This window comes from Lemur catta, chromosome 26 (genome assembly GCF_020740605.2).
Source record: "Lemur catta isolate mLemCat1 chromosome 26, mLemCat1.pri, whole genome shotgun sequence".
In the NCBI taxonomy this organism is placed as follows: Eukaryota; Metazoa; Chordata; class Mammalia; order Primates; family Lemuridae; genus Lemur; species Lemur catta.
Window position 1 is genome coordinate 4,995,322 of NC_059153.1, and position 23,140 is coordinate 5,018,461.

Below are 23,140 nucleotides of genomic sequence, written 5' to 3' on the forward strand. Positions count from 1 at the left end.
TCTGGCAATTATAACTTAGCAACATAATCGAATGGCGTTGGATTCTTGAATTTTAAGTCATTTTGTGACACAAAGCTGGATGTTCTGATTTCCATTCTGCTACCTACTGGGTGCCTATTCTTACCACATTGGCCTGGTTTTCTTAAGTGTAAAATGGACTTACAATGCTAACCTTTTCTTTGTTTCTCTTTCGGAGCACTTCTCATTTCAAAATTCTCTAAGGTGAAGTATAACAATGCATATAATATACACAGCTAAAATAAAAATATGTATCTAAGAAAATCACCATGCAGGAAAATATACTGAAAGGAGAAAAACAGAATAAGACTAGAAGTGAGTAGTAAATTGCTTGCCAAGAAATTCTGTGTGTTTGCTGGCTATGGGCCATGGTTTCAACTCTGTGTGTTTTTAACAGCCAACAAAGAAGGTAAGAAAATGGGATGCACGATTCAGAGAATCAGTCGATAAAACTGACCAAACCAATAGCCACAAAACCGAAACAAAGCAGTTGATCCAGGAAAACTATGTTCCCAAGTAACTTATCCACAGTAAATATATTAATACTTTTCACAGGGCAATATCTTATATGACTCTCCAGAATAAACCAATGAAAGAATACGAAGCACAATTTTGTATAATTAGTCTAGATAGGACCAGAACATTGTGTATTTAAGTACCAGCTTTCTGATGATCTGACTTGATCCAGGAGAGACTTGGAAGGGTTGCGTATCTTTTATTAGGCAGCCCTCAATCAATTATGTATCTTTCAATTGAGCCTTTGTTAAGAAGTGGATTGCAATTGTAATGTGCTGACAGTACATTTCAAGTTCATTGCCAGTTTAGTTTCAGTGGAGCTGGCAAGCAGAATGGACATCTTATGAAAATTGAGTTTAAAAAGGACAGTGGTGGAATAGAAAGCTACTATACTGTCATAAGCCAAGTAGTCATTTGCGGACAGGGCTGGGATTCTCCTCTTGAATAAGAGCCACCGAATCAAGTTGTTCAATAGAACAGAAAAAAACTAAAATGAAATAATAAATGCAAAACAAACATTTTAGTAGGTAAATCTAAACAAACAAAAAACAGAAATAAAATGTAATTTTAAGGTAGGAGAACTTATTCCAAAGACAAAATATTAATTTTAAAATATGAAAAAAAGCAAGTTAAAAAAAATTAAACTTGAAAATAAACAGATGAAAAATAACAAGCTCGATATAAAAAGTAAAAAGTTCAGACTTTGATCTAGCACCTCTTATCCTGGATAGAACTGGAGCCCATTCTACTACGTGAAGTTATCTATCACAAGAACAGAAAAACAAGCACCACATGTACTCACCATCAAATTGGTATTAAGTGACCAACACTTAAATGCACATATAGTAGTAACATTCACTGGGTGTCAGGCAGGTGGGAGCGGGGAGGAGGGGATGGTATACTCACACCTAATGGGCGCAGTACGCACTGTCCGGGGGATGGACACGCTTGAAGCTCTGACTCGGGTGGGGCAAAGGCAATGTATGTAACCTAAACATTTGTACCCCCGTAATATGCTGAAATAAACAAACAAGCTCAAAAAAATAAAAAGTAAAATGTTATAAATGAGGTTATTAAGACTTAAAGTAGTTCTTTAAGAATGTACAGACAGGCCGGGTGCGGTGGCTCACGCCTGTAATCCTAGCACTCTGGGAGGCCGAGGCGGGAGGATCGCTCGAGGTCAGGAGTTGGAGACCAGCCTGAGCAAGAGCGAGACCCCGTCTCTACTAAAAAAAAAATAGAAATTATATGGCCAACTAAAAATCTATATAGAAAAAATTAGCCGGGCCTAGTGGCGTATGCCTGTAGTCCCAGCTACTTGGGAGGCTGAGGCAGGAGGATCGCTTAAGCTGAGGAGTCTGAGGTTGCTGTGAGCTAGGCTGACGCCACGGCACTCATTCTAGCCTGGGCAACAAAGGAAGACTCTGTCTCAAAAAAAAAAAAGAATGTACAAATAAAGTTAAATTATTTTTATTAAAAATGTAAGAATAAGTACTTAAAGGAAAATAAGACAAGAGTGGAAATCTCAAAATATAAGAATAAAATAAGGATATTAGAATGAAAATTAGGAGTAAACATCATACAAGTTCAAAATTAAATGTAAGTCAATGTTGAGGTGATAAACCACAGAAATAAATTTTTAATAAAGGCAGAAAACTCAACCTCCTTGTAGCCAGGTGGAAGTAAGGAAAGGTTTGGCTGGAGATGGCTTGAAGTCATGTCCTTCCTAGAAGAACAGAGCTAGGAAAATCCCTCAGCCCATGACTTTAGTAAAGGGCCTCACTCTTGCTAAACTTTTTCACAATTATAAACAAGGTTGTGATAAACACTTACGTACCTACATGTTAGCACACATTTTTTAAGGAAAAAGTTCAGAAAATTTAGTTGGCTGAAGTATATACATATTTTTAAAAGATTTTTGATGTTAAATAATGTCAATTTGTCTTCCTATGACTGGTAGTAATTTATATTTAAACTAACAGTGCATGAAAACATCCATTTCACTTCCCCCTTGTCTAACCTGGGTATTATGCTGTTTTCTTGGCTATTTCCAGTTGAAAATTATCTTGTTTTAAATTGTTTCTTTGATGGCTGTTGAGATTGAACCAATTCTCATTAAAGGAATATTTGTTTATTCAGAACACTTCCTCTTTTCTCTGTTTTGTAATCTTGATATAAAAAGAACAGAATTCTTATAAGACAGAGAGATAACTTAATTGGCCAATGACTTTGGAGTCGTCATCATACACAAAACATGTTTGTTCATATCCCTTTTGTAAAAGAAGCCTTTCCCAAGCTTCCTGCTTACTAGTTAGCTCTCAGACCTGGCTTGATTCCTAAGGGAATGAAACTAATGATCAATTAATGGCAATAGTTGTTTAAATTCCCAGCATTATTTGGTGGCATAAAAAATGATGATGACTCTTATGAACTTCCAGTTAGTTTAATTAAAATTAAAATTAAATGATAAATTAAACCCAAACTACTCTACTGAATAATCAAGAAGAGTTATCACCCCCATCAAAGCACCCACAGCTCATATACATGGGTATGGGGCAAGATCACAGGACTATGTGACTTCAAAGACCAAGGCAATAATTAAGTTAAAGTGATTCTGGATTGGTGATGGTCCCAAGAGCTTGGCAAAAGGAAATACAAATCTTCCATGGGAGAAAGAACTTCAGAAGCAATTTCCAGACAATTCTCAGAGTTCCAATGAATATCATATCACAATAAAATGTTATTATTATTAAAAACAGGAATACAGATGCTACGAGCAAAGTTAGCAGAGATAAAACACTGTGACCCAGACCTGCAAAGTTTATGGATATTGTAATAATCAGAAAAAAAATTATTACTATTTCTTATATATTTCAGAAAAAAGGGAACCAAAAACATAAACAAAGGCCAAGAGTCCATTGGTAAAGAGCTAAACAACAATTGTTCTAAAAATCAGACTGTAAAATAAAGCTGAAAACCTAATTGACAGGTAAACTAGCATATTATACAGTTGAAGAAAAAATTATTAAAGGAAGGATTGATATAAAGAATTTACCCCAGATGCAGCAAGGGCAACAAGGGAATGAAAATTTGGAATGACAAGACAGAGGGAGAGTTTTCAGATACAACCAACGATAGTTCCAGGGTAATAAAATAGTAGAGACCATGAAAACGAACTATTTGGAGAGAGAATTGCCATGTTACATTTTATGAAAGCGCTAATACCAAATTCAGGAAACTCAATGAATCCCAGGGAGGTCAACAAAAACAACTATACATCTAGACATAGTAAAGTTAAAGAAAAAGGGAAGATATTTATAAAATCAGAGAATAACAACATGAATCACAAAGGAAGAACAATTAGGTTAACAGTCAATTTCCCATCAGCAGCAACTGAAGCAAGAACACAGCAGAATAATATATTCTATGTCACTATATCCTATAGTGACATAACATCAGCAAAGACAAAAATGCTGTCCTTCGCATAACGGTTAGCATACAACTAACATCACTGAATTCTCTGCAATATATTAAAAACTAATGTTTGTAATGAAACAATCCAAGTTTTAAAATATGGAAAACTGTTGTTGAAGATAACATCAACACATAAATGATATTAGAAACAAACCACGAAGGGAAGGCATGTGCAGTTAAATGTGGGTAGGAGTGCATGACTCTGGTTTGTAGAATTGTTATGAATGAATAGCAAATAGAGCCCCCCAACCTGATGTCTTCTAGGGTGTTAATTTCCTTTATAAATTCAATTTTATAACTCTGAGACTTATCCTATTCTAAACTACATTGGGCTTGGAAGGAAAATTCATTTTTCTATTTTCATTTCTATTTTTTCCATTCCTTACCCAGATTAGTATAATAATCATAAAAATTTTTTGGTGACTTTGCAAAATATCATAGTCTAGCCTTTCTATATATTAATACAAGAAAATGGAAAGTTCTTTCCATAGAATATTGAGTCAAAAGTATAATTAATTAAAAAATCAATTTAAGTCCTTGCCTTCTCATCTGATGACCAAAGTTTAGTAAGATTTGTTTTTATTTAATGTTTATTTATTCATGAATTTTTACTATTTTCATGCTAACAGTTAATTTCAGGTTTCAGATTGAGGTACTGATCAACTAACTCGAATCCTTGTCAAGTCCAGCATCTTTCAAAACTATTATATTTCTTTAGAAAGCAAAAAGGGTTTGAGGAATTCTAATTTAAAATTAAGACAGCAGTCTTATCCATTGACAAAGCTCTCAGTAATTAAAAAGCAAAGAATAGTTATAATGAAATGAGGATTGACTTTGATGTAATGCTCAGCATGTATCTATGAATGAATTGAGGGAACTTGTAGTTGATGTAATTAGGAGAAACAACGGCTCTTGGAAACACAGCTAAGGTTTATGAACGACTCTTGTCTGATGCAACAACTTAACAAGCTCTCTGGGGAGGGTTTATCACAAACATCTCTACCACATGAATGGCTTCCAGCTGGATTAGCAATATTCTCCAAGTTCCCATATGAAGTTAAAGAGCAATATTTTTCATAAATCCACAGAGCCACACCTTGCAAAAGAAATCATTTTTAAAATTCTGATTTCATGGAATAAATGTATCTTTAAGACACCTTCTTAGAACTTCATTTTGAATATGCCTGCTACCTTATACATTATTTAGAAGCAAACATACATGAAAATCTCTCCAAATTACTTTGACTATTTACTTTTCCAGTGGATATGAGGCCAGATAGTTGATATAATGGAAACTTAGATTTTAACCATTACAGGGAGATGAAAACACAGGGTTAATTTATCCTTGTTATGGGATATGAATTATAGCCAAAAAATCTTAGATTGTCCTCTAAGATGTTGGTTAGGTTTATTTTAGAGTTAACCTGTGGTGGTTTAAAATTTATTTTAATCTATTCGTGGGCTCCAATGACTTTAAGCTAATGCTTCTTATATAGCGATGTGTTTAACAATGGTATATGTTTAAATATGCCTGTTAGTAATCGTACTCTTATTATTAACCATGTTAAATAATAATAGCACATTTCTATTATTAGCAATAATAATCATATTCTATTATTTTTAAATGACGTGCCTATCACTTTATAGTTTCATAAACACGTAGCTACAGCAGCTCTCCCCGGCTGAGCCTCTCCAGGCTGCGGATTGTGGGAGGAACTAGGGGGGAGGAGAAGAGAGGCTGAACTCCACATTTGATTGATTTCAGCGTTTTTATCGTTTGTTCCTCCATCAACCACCGACAGCCAAAGACTCAGGAACGACACACGAGGACGCAGCAGGCTCAAGGGGATCGTGACATCTATTTTTAAAGATTATGATTTGCGAAAGATCAATTTTGCCTTTTGCCATCTTGCTTTGATTTAGTGTAAACCTCCCTTTTGGTAGAAAACTAAGCCCCTGTACAAATGGCTGGCCCAAGGGCACACAGCTTTCCTACAAAGTACTCATCTGTCTTACTTTAAAAAAAAACACCAAAACCAAAAAACCTGGTCTAACCAATCAAACTTTTGTGTGTTTTGTTTTTCTCTGTAGAGGATATACACCAGCAACGTGAAACCTCCGGCTACCTATTTTTCTTTCTTTTATATATCAAGATCACTTGTCTGGACCTACAGAAAGAGAACAAAATAAATGAAGTTATTGACGTTTTTATGTAATTGACATTCTCCCTCTTTCTTCACACACAATTATATGAAGCTCATTCAGTGACACTGGTTTAATTTCTGACCACTGGAGAATTTCAAAGACATACATCCCACGGATGTGAGGTGGGCACCAGCTGGGTGATTTCAGGATGGCAAATGTGACCTTAGAGCTCATTACTTATAGGAGCTACTGTAGGCTCGTACCTTGAAGGATACCTCAAGGTTCTCAAACAAAATATTAAATAATGATAGTAACATTATTATTATTATAGTACATTTTTCGGAATAAAGGGATGTTAGATCATTTGAGCAACGGTTGAAATCTATGGGTTCAAGCTCTTTTGCTCCATAAAACTGAGATAGCAGACTTTAGAAGTCAGATTTCGGAGATGTATATTTTCCATGCAAATAGTATATATAGTACTTCTTAGTGTAAAAGACAAGCTAGTACAGGGAAAATTTTCAAGGATTTACTTTGCTGTATTTCATGAGCATGTACAGCATCCAAATAAGCTAATGAAATGCCTCAGCTCAATAAATAGCTGCTTACAAAGAGATTTTAAAGATAAATGTCAAAAGAGAAAGATGCTTTAAAGGGCAAATAAATTATGGAGTAAATTAGCATTAATGGAAAGTTATAAGGAAGTTAGAACATTTTCACACTGATGAAAAACAAGAGTTATCTACTAATTGTAAAGAAAACAGAATGATTCGTGGCAGAAAAAAAATGATCCAAAGGTGTTTAGAGGAAAAACGAGGAATATATTAATAACCTGAAATAAATTAAAATTATAATGTTGTTTTCAATAGGAATGATTAGGTGAAATTTAGAAATGAAATTAGATAACTAATAGAATAGCTAGTGTTTTTTTTATAGTGCTAGCAACTTCTGCATTTCATAACATTTCTGTTAAAGGAATTAGGGATGATCAGTTCTAGTTTTCAGCAGTGAAATCATCCCATAAGAAATGGAAAGCAGAAACCCAAGCAAATGTAGCTGAACATATGGATACATATGACTACTTTTTTATTCAAAAAATATATTGAGTGCTAAGTATGAGTCTGGCGTTGTCTTATGTGCTGGCCATGCAGATGCTAGCTTATCCTGATCTACCCTTTTTCACACTACGTGATACAGTCTATAACTTATTAGCCATGTTTATTATTGATTGTCTGCCTCACTTGGCTAGAAGGTAACCTGCTCAAGGGTAAGAATTTTTATCCATTTTGGTCACTGATGTATCTCAAGGGGCTGGAACATTTGGATAGTAAGATTCAGTAAGCATTTGGTGAATGAATGAATGAATGAATGAATGAGGGAATTTCATGACGTAATTTCCCTCCAGGAAACAATGTGGCTATTAGCTTATTAGGACTCATGAATTTGGCTGCTTCTGGCAAAGCAGCATTCTGCTGCCAACGACACGCATCCTGACTGCTACTGACAAAGTCACAGTTCGTGTGTTCAAAAATGCCGTGAATCAAATGCTTAGGAAGCTAATCTTGATGCCAAATTCAGTTGCCTTGAAAAATCAAATAAGACTACATGAAAGTACATAGCATTTTTAGTCATATTAGCTTAAACATGGAAACAGCCCAAATCCCCATCAATATGTGAAAAGATAAAAAAAAAATTGTGGTTTATCTATATAATGGAATACTCAGTAATACAAAAAAAATGCCAGGTATACACACTAATATAGAAGGTTCTTACAGATTAATGCTGAGTGAAAGTACAAAAAAGTAACTGTATAATTATTCAAGTACCCATGACACAGTTTCCCCTCTATTCTTAAGATTTTTTAAAGGGGTCTAGTCAAGGAAACTGTAATATTCGCTCAATTTTTAGAAAAGTGAGGAAAGAGAATGTAATATAGATGGAACAAGTCCTTTAGTTAGACTTGACAGTTGACAGACCCAAGGTGGTTGTTTTCACTGATTGAAAGATACCACAAATGTTTTTGTTCTTGTTCATTTTTATTGGAAGAAAATATTTTTTATATCCTTTCCCATCCCGGACACATAGCTATATTAACAAAGTATTTTCTGACAAAGCTAGTGGGAGTTTCTTTTGCGGTTCTAAGAATAAGTCAGAGGTCTACAAGAGGTGCAGTTTACACTTGAAAGAGCCACAGCCAGCCTGGAAATGCGCCCCCAGGATCATGGTGCAGGAGAACCGACACCTGAGAATAAATGCCCAATAGTCACATAGCTTCAGTGATGAGGGCATAAAACTCAGTGCACAATGTTTTCCTTCCTGATCATCTTGAAATTCCTAGTGATATTCTAACAGCATTTTGGAAACATTTTTGTGTGTGTGTGATTTATACATGACTTACATTAGATTTTAGTTTCTTAAGGTTAAGACACTGAGACTTCTCTTAAGCCATAGTCTACCTAGAGCCATGAGCAGATGGCAGGTACTCTCTTTCAAACAGCGATCAGCATCTGCAAAGCCATTTCTGATTAAACAAACAAAAACAAAAACACCCGTGGGCTAATTCATTTTCATTGAGAAAGCTATGGTTTTTCAGAGAACTTAAAATCATATCATAATAGGTAATACCTGCTGGGCTCCAGCATGAGTTAGTTTTCATAATCCTAATTTGTCTCTTTGCAACTTTTTTGTCTTTCTGGGAACTTCTAGAAGATTCTGTGTTTGCCCTATGTTTACAATATCTGTATATTTAATAACTCTTCAAATCCCCAGTCCTGTGAAGTGTGCTAAAGAGAAGACTTTTATGGTGAAATAAATTAGAAAATACAGTATAAAATTTTTCTCCTGTAAGAGAGTTACAATGCAAACTAAGATTTTAAAAACTCTAAGAGAGTCTACGTTAAAGTGACCCCTTTAATTTGTTTAACCCAGTATTTCCCAAGCTTATTTTCCTCGGAACTCTTTTTTAGTGTAATGATTATATTGTTTATAATTTATGAGATACCATATATTGTAAGTTACATTATTAATATTTTATGTGCCACCAAGAAAGGAAAATGCAGACAATATTCTTTTGATTTTTAAGACTCATTTAAAAGACACAGTTGCAAAACACAAACTTCAGGAAATACAACTTTATACTATAAAATAAAATAGAGCTATAAATTCTAGAAATAAAATATTAAAATCTTTTAGATCATTTTGTTCACTTTAGTAATTTCAAGACTAGTTTACAGATTCTTTTATTTTACAGATTTCCAGAAACTGTGGGGGGCAGTCCTTGTGTTGATATAGACGCATGTAATGTTGTGTTGTCATATCACCACACACATTTTCTTACCGCAGTTGTGACTTCACACATCACAGTTCTAGCCATCTGTGACTTTCCAAGTGTATATGTGAGGCTTAGGGGGCCCTTGCATTCAGAGAGGGCACTTCAGAGACAACTCCAGGTAGAAGAACCACATCAATCTATGCTCACTGATAAACTTCATTACAGATAATTCTCCTTTAATTCTTCTCATGATGTCTGCATATGGGAATTCCAAACTAGTTTTTTATAATAACCACTCCAGGCAGCATCCATTTCTCTGTATGTCCCCACCGTGTCCACTTTGTGTAAGAATAAGGTTGTTAGAAATGTTATTTATTAACAAGTGAACATCTTCCTCCATGCAGTAGCCAGGTGGAAACATCTCTTATTTGTAAAACCATATTATTATGGCTGTTAGCAAACCATACCTTCAATTGCCTATTAGTAAAGTTTTTTGTTTGATAAGATGAATGATACGATTTTATCTAGAAGTTAGATCAGAAAAGCCACGCTAAATATGCTTGTGCCATAAAATAAATCATTTTAATAATTAAGGTACATAAATAGTTTATGATAGAAACAATAAAGTTGTCTCAACTCTGCACAAACACTGAATTTCCAAGTAATCTGTAAGGAATATATTCATCTTATTACATTCAAAATAATGGTTGAACAATGATGATAATAATGTTTTTGGAATAATTTTCTTTTTATAGTCTATGAATTCACACAGTATTACAGTAATTTGTAGTATTACAGTGCTTGGTAATCTCGAAGAAATGTAAAACAACTCTTCTAATGGTATGCAGAAAATAAAATAAAAATTAAAATCATTTGCATACCTTTTTATGCAAACAAAATATTTAATATTTTCTGTAAAAATAAATTACGTACTTTATACTGAATTGTTATTCTATTAAAGTATTCAGACGACAGTTACATTCATTGTTGGCAGTGTGCTCAAACATTCTTGTGTGACATTCCCTCATGCATGATAAAATGAGATGCAAGCTGTTCACATGTGAAAAAAAAAACAACTTATTTTCACAGGAAAGGAAATGATACACGACATAGAATTAAGAATCCCAAGTGTCATAGGACAGGGATGCAAAAATTCACTAAGAAAATATATTCTTCAAGGCCTCTGAGGTGACATCACCTTTGTACTTCAATCAAAGGTGGTTTTTCACCGTGCTACCCTGCAGCTTCCGTCAGACTAGCATGCAGGCCTCCGTCCCCTCGGTGATCCAAAGCGCAGAGCCCGGTCGGCGGCCGGAAGCCCAGCGCGGCACTCGGGACCTTTCGCGCATCTCCGTTCCCTCCGGGCCCGCAACGCCAGGGCAGCACCGTCGGCGCCGGGCAGAGCGTCTCCACGCGGCGGCCGGGTGGCACGGGAGTGGCACGGTCTCTGGGGTGGCACGGTCTCTGGAGCGGCCGGGTGGCATGGGAGTGGCACCGCACGGAAACGAGCCTGACACGTCGGGCAGAGACTCTGGAGCCGAATCTGCGGGCTCACCTGGCCGACAGGTGAAGGATGAGACCTGAACTGAGCTCAAGCGAACAGGGAGCGTCTGCGCTCATCCCCGGGGAACGCCCGAGTGGCAGCTTGGAAACGAGCCTGCCTTCGGCTGTTTCTTCTTCTTCATCTTCTTTTTCTTTTGCTTTTTCTCAGCCTTCGTTTTGCCCGGCTTCTTTTCCTTGCTTTCCTCTTGGTACCAGGGCCCCCAGGCGCCGCCGCGGAGCCGAGGGTTGCTGCGGGGGTCCCCGGGCGGGTAGCGCACGGGCACCGCGGTCCTGTTGAAGCGCGAGATCCTCCGCAGGAGCCTCTTCACGACGCCGGGGTACCTGTGCGACAGGTCCACCCTCTCGTACGGGTCGGCCGTGATGTTGAAGAGCCACACGCTCTTGCCGGCGGACAGGGGGACCCGCTCGTTGTGCCAGCGGCTGGGCCCCAGGTTGCTGAAAGCCTGCGGCGGCACCCAGTCCCCGTAGCCCGGGTTGCCCGTGAGCAGCTTCCAGTGGCGCACGCGGATGGCCGACTGCACCGCCGTGTCCCAGATGCCGTAGCCCGCCGCCCACGAGCCGTTCCTGGCCTTGGTGTAGATGGGGTCGATGTTGTGCAGAATGTCGACCCGGGGCGAACGCAGGCCCTCGCTGAGGGTCTCCCAGATGTCGTAGCCGTCCAGCTGAGCGTCCTCGTCAATGCGCCCCTCGGCCAGGGCGAGCAGCGTGGGGGTACCAGTCCGTGATGTGCACGAGCTCCCTGCACACGGCGCCCTTGTTCCTCAGCAGCGGGCTGTGCACGAAGCCCACGGCCCGGATGCCGCCTTCCCAGTAGCTGCCCTTGCTGCCCCGCAGAGGCCAGTTGCTCCCTCCTGCCGCGGGCTGCCCGCCGTTATCCGAGGAGTAAATGATGATGCTGTTGTTGTAGAAGCCGTACGTCTTCAGCGCCAGCGTCACGTTGCTGATGGCTTCGTCCAGGCAGGAGAGCATGGCCGCGTACCGGCGCCGGTGTATGTTGACGATGGAGCGGTAGGGTTCAAAGTACCTGCCCGGCGCCTGCAGCGGGGAGTGGACAGCCTGGTAGGCAATGTATAGAAATATGGGCTTTGTGGGGTTGTGGGAAGCTAAGATCTGCTGCACTCTCTCAGTGTACATCTGTGTGGAGTACATGCCATTGTCGTAGTCCCAGGCAGCATTGTCATTTTCGTACAGGTCGTAGCCACACATCCCAGGACTGTCGCATTTGTAGTGTGTATAGTAATCCCCACTTCCCAAAAGAGAGCCAAAGAAGGTATCAAATCCTCTCTTGGTGGGCATGCATTCTTTTCTATAAAAGCCCAGGTGCCATTTTCCAACCATATGCGTTGAGTATCCAACCTCCTTCAGCTTCTGAGGTAGGGTTGCATTGTCCAGAGGTAAACAGTTGGGTTGGGTAGGTCTTATGATAGAATGCTGAAGTCCGGTGTGTATCTGATATCTTGAAGAAAGAGTAAAAATTTTGTCAGGGCAGGATAAAGAAGATATTCTACATAAAACAGTGATTCCTAAATTAAATAATGTTTAATTATTGTCTATGAAGACAAACTGTACCCCAAGTAATAGGACCGATTCAACCTTTCTACTCTTAACTCAAAAGTCTTACCCTCGTTAGCTTCATATTTAATATCTGAAATACATGTGAACCTAAATCAGTACTTAAAAAAAATTTTTTTATTTCAGCATATTATAGGCATACAATAGTTTAGGTTACATATATTGCCCTTGGCCTCCGTTCCCCACCGAGTCAGAGCTTCAGGCGCGTCCATCCCCAGATGGTGCACATCACACTCATTATGTATGTATACACCTATCCCCTCCCTGCCATCTGCCAGACACCCAATTAATGTTATTCCTGTATGTGCACTTAGGTGTTGATCAGTGAAACCATTTTGATGGTGAGTACATGTGGTGCTTATTTTTCCATTCTTGGGATACTTCACTTAGTAGAATGGGTTCCACCTCTACCCAGGAAAATACAAGAGGTGCTAGATCACTATTGTTTCTTATAGCTGAGTAGTACTCCATGGTATACATATACCACATTTTATTAATCCACTCATGTATTGATGGGCACTTGGGTTGTTTCCACATCTTTACAATTGTGAATTGTGCTGCTATAAACATTCGAGTACAGATGTCTTTTTTATAGAACGTCTTTGTTCTTCTGGGTAGATGCCCAGTAATGGGATTGCTGGATCGAATGGTAGGTCTACTTGAATCTGTTTAAGGTATCTCCATATTGCTTTCCACAGAGGTTGCACTAGTTTGCAGTCTCACCAGCAGTGTGTGAGTGTTCCTATCTCTCTGCATCCACACCAACATTTATTGTTTTGGGACTTTTTGATAAAGGCCATTCTCACTGGAGATAAGTGGTATCTCATTATGGTTTTGATTTGCATTTCCCTGATGATTAGAGATGTTAAGCATTTTTTCATATGTTTGTTGGCCATTGTTCTGTTTTCTTTTGAAAAGTTTCTGTTCATGTCCTTTGCCCACTTTTTGATAGGGTTGTTTGATTTTTTCTGGCTGTAAATCAGTACTTTTGAAACTAAGATTTCACCACTTTTCTCAAAGCCTTTTTAACGTTCCTATAACAGAATTAATTTGAATAAACTTTACTAAATCTCCTAATCATATAACAAAAAACTAACACAATAAGAGAAAGGATATCTAGAACCAGGGTATTATTATTAATATCATTGTTTTTAACCTAGGGGCCTCACATTAGCTCCTAAATCATTTCCTGAGATCATTTATTTTAAGCTAACTCTGAAGTACTAAAAAGAAATACAAAAACTATAGAAAAAATCTGTTTGTCAAACAATATTTCATACTAAGTTCCTAACCTGTTAGATCTCTGAAAAGAGAAAGAGAAGGTTTCTGACTACACAATACATTATTGTTGAAAAGCCATTTTAGAGTAAATGTTTTAGTTAGTGCTAAGGATTACATTTTTCCAAAAATAGCAGGAAATGAGTTATTATGTATGTTTCCCACAGTGTCTCCTTTTTAAAAAATTATAGTCGCTCATAATATAGTCTAAGAAAATATGGTAACTCTTCCTATTTGTTAAAATTAAGTCAATGTTAATTTCTGGCATTTTTCTTTTTTCAAAGGTATTTTGCCAAGGGCTTTTTTCTCAGAAGCAGTTATTATCACAAAAGTGTATGAATTTTCAGTTGAGACAAGATATGCCTGTTTGTTCATGACATTTTAAAAGTAACTGATTTTATAGTTATTATATAAGTTCAAAAAGACTTTTTAAATAGAAAATATAGAAATTCTAAGAAAATGAATGTTGCAGAAAATTGCAAGGTAAATATGAAGGTATTCTTGGAATCAAATTAAGAAGAGGAATACTGAGGTCAAAAACAAAACGTTTTCCATAGTGATTTAAACTGAAAGGCCAACCTATTATCCATAACTTGGGTGAATAGTTCTATATATTTTTGAATGTTCTAATGACAGTGTAATGAAACTATGAGTTCTTTGAAGTGTTAACTGCAGTCGCACACTGATGGTTTTGTGGGGGCTGAAGTGATATCTGGTCACTGTCGCAGAGTAGCATAGCCCTATGGACCCTGTCTGCTCTCCTGGTTATTTGGCTGTCAAAGTTTCACAATAATCACAGTTGTGGTAATTTAAAATGTAATGAACTCCAAAAGAAGTAAGGATTTCATAAACCTAAGCACCAAATCCAGACAACAGTGTTATTGTCCTTGATAACTTTTGATTCAGTCCGGGATCCAAAACATTCACTTGTGAAACAACTAATTTTGTGCAAGTACATGACAAATTGGCTATACTCATGAATGTAAACTTGGAGGAAATTAAAAAGGGATACATCTGTATAGGTAAAAATTTGGGGAACGATTCATAGGGGCAGGCTAAGTAACTAATTATGCAGAAAATGTATTTGACCAGAATGTCTATTCAATTCATTGAAAAGCTAACCAATTTCAGCCTTTCTAATTAAATCTGTCATTTCTCGCCTAGTGGCAAAGGCAAAAATAATAGAGGCTTGTAAAAAACATAAAATTCAGGAAATGTTTGCAGAAAAAAAAAAAAAACAGAGAGAAGGAAAGAAGAGTTTTGCCGCTTTCAGAAGATGGTGGTGTGCCTGCAGATAAATAAGAGAGTTCAGAGCTATTCATCAACTATGCGGTTTCTGTCTTCTCCAGAAATAGAATGGTTTTCATATTGGAAAATTTAGAACCAGAAACAAAAAAGTTTGGCAGCAGCTTACAATGGGAGAGAGATTTAGGGCAGCTCCTGCTTAAATGAGTTTCAGCTTCTGGGGCCAAAAAGGAAGGAGTTTAGGGAAAAATTTGGGACACAGGTTATGGGTACAAGCTTTGGAATCAGACAGACCTGGGTTTGAATCTGCTCCACTGCTTATGACCCCTGTGACTTTGGGTAGTACTTAATCCCTGTGATCCTGAGTTTCCTCACCTGTAAAATAGGGATAATACTACATTTTGGGTTGCCATGAGCATTGGAAGAGAGCACAGATCTAGTAAGGAGGGTACCTTTAATAAATGTTACCTTATACTATTGTTACTATTGTTTACTATTGTTGCTGAATTATGTGTCACTAACGTTTGCACAAAGTTCTGTAATTTATAGACTTTCTTTCATATGCATTATTGTATTTAATTCTCACTACAACAGTGAGAAGTCAAATTCTTTATATTCATTTTATAGATGGGAAATTCGAGACGTAGAGAAGTTGTATTCTCCCCAACATCTCAGCCTGCTCCACCAGGCTGTGAGACTGATTCTTGAATAACAGGGGCTAAGTCTGATGCTCTCTCTGTTCTTTTAAAGAGTTAATATTAGTACTTTTTGAAAAATCAAGGAGCAGAGGAGAGATGCCAGAAGGCTTGAGAAGAGAATCTGTTCTAACTTTCCAATTAAAGTAAGGAAGGATTTGTAAACCGGATAGTGAGACTTATGTTGATCTCAGAGAAATCTGAGAATGATTTTTTTAAGGAGATGATTTGTGAGCATTTCAAAAAGAACAAATTAGGCCGGGCGCGGTGGCTCACGCCTGTAATCCTAGCTCTGGGAGGCCGAGGCGGGTGGATCGCTCAAGGTCAGGAGTTCGAGACCAGCCTGAGCAAGAGTGAGACCCCGTCTCTACTAAAAAGATAGAAAGAAATTATCTGGCCAACTAAAAATATATATACAAAAAATTAGCCGGGCATGGTGGCTCATGCCTGTAGTCCCAGCTACTCGGGAGGCTGAGGCAGGAGGATCGCTTAAGCCCAGGAGTCTGAGGTTGCTGTGAGCCAGGCTGATGCCACGGCACTCACTCTAGCCCGGGCAACAGAGCGAGACTCTGTCTCCAAAAAAAAAAAAAAAAAAAAAAAAAAGAACAAATTAGATAGAGTCAAAAAGAAAATACTGCCAAGTTAGCTTCATTTTCTCTCTCTTATTTTTTAAAAGATCAGCATTTAGGTAAATAGCTTAGAAATAATTTAGCATTTGAAAAAGCTGTCCATGATCTGTTTCTTATAAAATAATGGAAAATCAACTGTATGACAGCATTCTTAATTAGGGATAAGAATGATAATATAATATAGAAAATTTTCATTTACATGCTCTTTTCTGGTCTCTACAACTCTGTAGAACAGGAAGGGGTGTTCCATTTAACTAGAAAAAAAAAAAAAGAAAGAGAAAGAAAAACTCCTCAAATAACATAGGGGCTTGCCCAGTTTTAAAGCTGTAAGTTCTGAGGTTCTACTGTGGGATCTAGATTTTTGGCTTTGTAGACTCTTCCATGATATACTCATTGCTAGATGAACAGCTAGGCTCACTTAAAGTTTGGTTTAATTTATTTGCATTAATCTTAACTATTTATTAATTTGCTCAGTTGAGCCATATTACTGCATGTATAATGTGTGGCAGGAACTAAGTTTCCACCCCCTCACCCATAACTTTGATAACACCAAGTGGCTGTAAGTAAAGGTCCTACTGGCAGTCAGGGTGACTTGAATGTACACATTCTGTTAACCTTGGGATCAGATGGGGATGGAGACAGCGCCATGTGGAAGACAGAGCTATTGGTTCTGTTCATCTTTTCTCCCCATCAAGAATGCTAATAAATTATTTTATTCAAAAAGAACATGGTTGGAATCTAGAGAAGTGCTTGTTGGAGTCTTTGGCTTGATAGTGACATAAGTTGGCAGCAGCAACTGCCAAGTAGTATATTCAAAATATACTGCAAAACTAAGTGTTTGAGGACCCCTGACCTGGAAGGTAGTTTCTGGAGCAGCACAATAGGGTCCTTTCTTTGGCCTCAACTTTGGCCTCAACTCATTGATCAATAATTATCCATGACTTGAATACAGAAATAGAAGAGATGCTTATTTTCTGGGGCAAATAGTTAATATTATAAGTAGCAGAATTAAGACTAAAAGTAGTCTAAATGACCTGAAATGTGGCTGAAGGAAAGAAGATTAAATGTAGACAGAAAGTAAGGAAGGCCTCAAAGATGGAAGGGAATATATCAAAAGGATGCAGAAGTCTGACTGAAGGGGCTCTCAGTGGCCAAATCTGGGACAATTTGAGCACCAAGATAAATATAGTGATAATCACAATTTATATCCCCCCCCAAAATAGGAAACCCTGAGTCCATACTGATGTAAAGAAATAATAAAAGTGTGATATGGAATGGGATATTGACATAGTCTAAACGTATCTCCCCATAAACACTTACGAATCATACAGAGAAGAGAGTAACTATGCAGGGAGGAGCCCAGTGGGCACCATCCTAATCAAGTGATCAAAGTTAACAGCACCAGTAATGGGACAAATCAAAATCACGTAGAATGACACTGCACCAGATAGCATGCGGTGAGAAGAACACAGCATCGTTTCTGTGATGTTCCAACCAAAGGTGCATGACCTGAACTCAATCCTAAATAAACATCAGGCAAACCCAAATTGAGGGGCCTTCTACAAACAAAAAACTGATGAGCTCTTCCAGTTTGAAAGAGACTGAGGAGGCATGACCATCCAATGCAGTATGTGATTCTGAATTGGAATGGTTACAATAAAGCACATACTTGGAAAGCAGGTAAAATTTAAATGAAAACTCAGGATTAAATGGGAATAGCAATGTCAGTTTCTTGATTTTGATGGTTGTTTTGTGGCTAATGTAGAAGAATATCCTTGTTTATAGGGAATATACACAAAAGTATCATGGATGATGAGGCATCATGTCGGCAATTAACTCTCAAATGACTCAGGAAAAATATATTATTTGCGTTGCACTTGCAATTTTCTGTAAGTATGAAATAGTTTCAAACATTTAAAAAGATATAAGAAAATCTAATTGGGACAAATAGAAGATATTTTACTTTTAAAAAATCAATTTTTTTAATGTGTTAGCTATAAAAGACTGTAACTGGATCTGAGAAGTTGGATATATCAGACTACAAATTTAAGAAAAGCAAAAGAAAAAATGATATCTAAAATGCTAATAAGATCTTACATTCTATAAAAGCAGTGTGCAAATTCTGACAAGTAGTAATCTCACTCTGTTAATTAGAACATATCTGAAAATTATTATTCAATATTTAAGCATGGACCCCCAATATATGTATATTTATTTATTTATAAATTACACACATGCATTTTGTATTAATCTAAAAGTTATAAAAGGTACACAAAAAATTAAATGAGATAAAAATAAAATAAATAGAGTATCTGATATTTCTTATGGCATCCTAATGAATCATCTTGTGTTGGCTTAGGGTGTATGTACTTCAGTTTGGAGACCACTGGTATAAAAATGGATTGTAGAGAGATGAGAACTGAAATATAGAGATTGTTTAGAAGGCTGTTGCAGTAGTCTAGGTCAAAGATGATGGTGGCCTGGACTACCATCTAGTGGCAGTAAAAATGGAAAGAAGTGGATGGATCAACTGTATACTCTTTAGAACTGATAGGACTAAATCAGTGAGAGAAGGATAGGAGGGAGAAGAAAAGGAAAAAATTAGGAATGATTTCTGGATCTGTAGCTTTTATAATTTGGTGAATGGTGGATGGTTCAATCCATCTCTGTTTTATTCCAAAGTACAGAATTAAGATTAATGGGTAATATAACAAGGAGGCTGATTTCAACTCATTGCAAAAAAGAAAATTCTAAAACACAAACAAACAAATTAAAAAAACAGAACAAAATAAAACAAAAAACAGTAAAACAGGCTAGATGGTCATTTGCCAAGGAATCTATAAAAGAGACTCTCAAATTGGGAAAGAAGTATTCGATGACCTCGAAGTTTCCTGCTAACTATAAGAATCCATGGGTCAAAGACTATAATAGCTCAGTGTTCCAATAAAGGACTGCATATAACATCAGAAAAGATTTACAAAACCATGTTTATATTATTATTTACAGGTATTTGATACAAAGGATTCCATAACACATCAATACATATTTAACTTCTTTCTTTGCATAATGTAAAATTAGTTTAAAAATAGATGTTTCACAGAATATGTTTTGAATGCCTGTATGACTTTGGCTAAAAAATTAAATAAATTTGAAATTTAGTGGATTTTTTGTCACTATCTGGTTACCATGTGAAGAAAATGCCACATGAACAATAATAAACCTAGAGTTGATGCTAAATGTTAAAATCAATAGCCATCCATTTTCACTTTCTCAACTTAAAAGAAAAATGCTATTATAAATAGAACTTTTGGTTTCCCATTAGAATATGTGAAGAGTTTTGTAATTTTTGTATTAATTTGTATTACTGGGTGCTTGATATTATAGTTTATAAATTCTCCTTTGAAAATCTCTAATACATTATTGTTTTAATCTAATTACATTTTTAATATAACCTTGTGAGATAAAATATGAATAGTTGCATGCAGACTCTGAAGTCCAGGATGGTTAGAGAGTACAAAATAGGCCAACAGTGGAGTGGAAATTGATATTTTGAAGGGAAGAGAATAGGTACAAGAGAATGCTGTTTATGAATCAAATATTATTCAGATATTTATGCTCAAAAAATAACTGATTTTCCATATTCTGAAAGGTATTTGTTATCAATTCCTTCCAAAAGACTCTTTTGTTTCAAAGACTGTAATTCTATGTATAGGCCTTAATTTCATCTTTTAGTTAATTATATCTTCTGGATAGGGGTGGAGGTGGGGGAGGGCTGTCACGAGTCTATGCCTGGTTTTTCATCTCAGGGAACAGATGGATGAATGAATTACTCATTTGACATTCATTCACCTACTTTGTGCAAGATAAATGAGATAGATGGTCCCTGCTCTCAAGGAACTCAGTCTAGTTAGAGAGAGAACCCAGTAGAGGACTGTGATGACAGGAGCGAGTGCTACAGTCGAGAACTGCAGCGTTTTATAAGTGCTCATAGCAGGGTCAGCAAACCTCTCCGAAGGGGCTGTGTTTGATCTGAGTTTTAGTGTATTCATCGGAGTATCTGGGTGAACACAGAACAAAGGCAGGTACTGCCAGCCCTGAAGTAACACTGACAAAAGCACATTCATGAGGAAACATGAATCTGAGATGATTCTTGCAGGAGGAGGAGCCATCCAGGTGAAGAGTTGAAAGCAAGACAAAGAGAGCGTTTCAGTAAGAGAAGCAGCATGTTCAAATGCAAAAAGTGAGAGAGAATTTGGGCCTCTGTGGATCAATAGTCTAAAATATGAGAACAGATATTCAGAGATACCTTGATGGGAATTAGCCTATAGAGGCAAGCAGGTGCCCAAGGTCAGAGTGTTGCATTACAGCACAGAGCTGCACTAAGGGTTTCATACTCATGTAAAGGTCACAGGAAGTCACAGAGTACTTTTGAAAAGAGAGCGACACAATAAAAGCTTTGCATTAGAAAAACATCTCTGGTTGTAATGTGAAGAATGGATTTGAGTGGAACAAGGTATAGGCAGAGAGACTTGCCCTAATCTAAGAGATAAATGATGATAGTCAAAACTGCAATCAGTGACAATGAAGATAAGGGGAAGATCAGAGGGCACAAAGAGGAACGTTTCATAGGGTCACAGACCATATGTGGGCAGCGCGGGAGAAATGAGTCCAAAGCGTCTGGTCTGGGTGGCTGGGTGAAAGGAGGTTCTCTGCATTGAGTTAAGACATCCAGGAAGAGGAAGAGGAAGAGGAAGAGGAAGAGGAATACATGGGGAAATGGTAAGTATTGTCCTGCATTTAGTTAGGGGTACCTGTGGGATATCTGCTTGGAGATGTATAGGATGAAGTAAAATAAAGATTTGATGAGTAGATTTTAACTGCTCTTACCACTCACACACGCACACATACACAAAGGTAACTACGTGAGATGGTGGGTATGTTAATTTGCTTCACTATAGTAACCATTTTACTATCTATGTAAATCCCACAGCATCACATTATATACCTAATATATGCACAATAAAATTTATTTTAGAAAAAGAATGGTATGCTACCCACATTAGATCATGATAATGTTTTTCGCCGTGTGTTAAAGTTGAAATGATATGAATTTCTAAATGAAAAATAGTGGAAAACAATGTTACAATAAAAATGCCGTCCATTTAATTAAGTAACTAAATAAATAAAGATTTGAGACTCATTAGCTGTCAGGTGGTGGGCGAATTCATGGGGTTGCATGACACCCTCTAAAGACAGACAGGAGAGGGGCAGAGATGGCCTTATAAACTACATTTTAGTAGAATGTTGTGGGAAGAAACCCAGATTTTAGTGAGTTGAGACCCGAATGGAAAGTGAAAAAGTACAGATGCTGAGCATAGACTATTTCAAAATGTCTAGATGAAGGACAGAAGAGCACAAAGTGGGCTGAGTGCTGATGTGGGGAAGTGTTCGCGATGTTTTGCTGAGCCGCAGACATCTAGTTATGGCAGAATGTCTACTGTATTATTACATCTTTGTGATACAAACGTGTCAGTTCCACGCAGGCAGGGACTTCGTTCATTGCCATATCCACATCGCTTACAACAAAACCTGGCTCATAACAGGACATCACCAAATACTTGTTGAATGAATGCGTTAGATTATGTGTGTGTTCAGAGAGAGAGAGGGAGAGAAGGAGAAAGAAAAAATGTAAAGATAGACACCAAACTGTTGAACATGATTATTTCCAGGAAGATTACAGTAATCACTGTGGGAGAAGGGAAGCTTTTAGTTTCTGTTATATAAGTTTATATATAAATGAAATTTAGATGTATAGGTCTCAGAAAACTAGCTTATTCTACTCAGAGAAATATGGGACTAATTGTATCAAGGCAACGGATTAATTTGAAGTGAAAAGAGATTATATCTAAATGCCAAATAAAGGAAACACTCATTCATCTCATCAGGGAATGTCCTTCCCAGTGGGGACAGGTACTCAAGAAATTACCTTCAGACCAGAAGAAAGGGGACGAAATGAACTAAATGAATTCTGCAATTTCCCCCTCAAAGCCAGAGAAAATGCTCTCTTGCATTAAACAAGCAAATGAGGAAAACTTGTCAAATAACTTTTAAAATTCCTGCCTTTGGATAATCTTTCCTGGTCATCAGAATCTGTCCTTGCAATTGTCTTCCTTATCCACAACATGTTAATATTTATGACGCCAAAGCTTTTTCTACATGGATTACAATTTCCTGGTCTGTTTGGAAACAGGGCTGCAAATCACATGTGAAATAGTTTCCATTCAAAAGTAAGTTTCTTCCTCCTTAGAGTGTCTTCTCTCTGGCTCCTTTATTCCTCCTTCCTTCCTTCTCCTCCTTGCTTATTCTTCAAGATAGCTGGGTTTATTACACTTCCAGTTCATTATTTTTAAATGATGTCTATAATTCTGTTATAAAGCAATTTCAACTTAAGATAAACTGAATTATTGAGTAAAGTCTGCATTAATTGCTATGACCAGATTCTCAAGGCTAGAGTCATGCGATTTCATGCAGGTATCATTAGAAATAGAATATAAGCAACAATAAACAGGCATTAGATTTTTTTTTCTCTAAAGGGTAAATTTATAAACTTCTAGTCCATCTGTAACTTCGACCTTTTATTAGTGTCTTTTCTAAATTCTAACAGTGATGACTATTGACTCCATCTTGAATATAGATACTAAGCTATTTTGAATAGCTCAACATCTGTATTAAAA

At 37.2% G+C, this 23,140-nt stretch overlaps 1 protein-coding gene across 1 annotated transcript in view; it reads right to left on the reverse strand.

The window, feature by feature from the left end:
- Nucleotides 1-9,986: 9,986 nt before the first annotated feature.
- The window catches only part of ARSJ (arylsulfatase family member J), a 50,691-nt gene continuing 37,537 nt past the window's right edge, over nucleotides 9,987-23,140 (reverse strand). Inside the window, 2 exon segments of the mRNA XM_045537325.1 lie at nucleotides 9,987-11,697; nucleotides 11,699-12,443. Of these exon segments, the coding sequence (XP_045393281.1) occupies nucleotides 11,041-11,697; nucleotides 11,699-12,443 (1,402 nt within the window). The 3' untranslated portion in view covers nucleotides 9,987-11,040.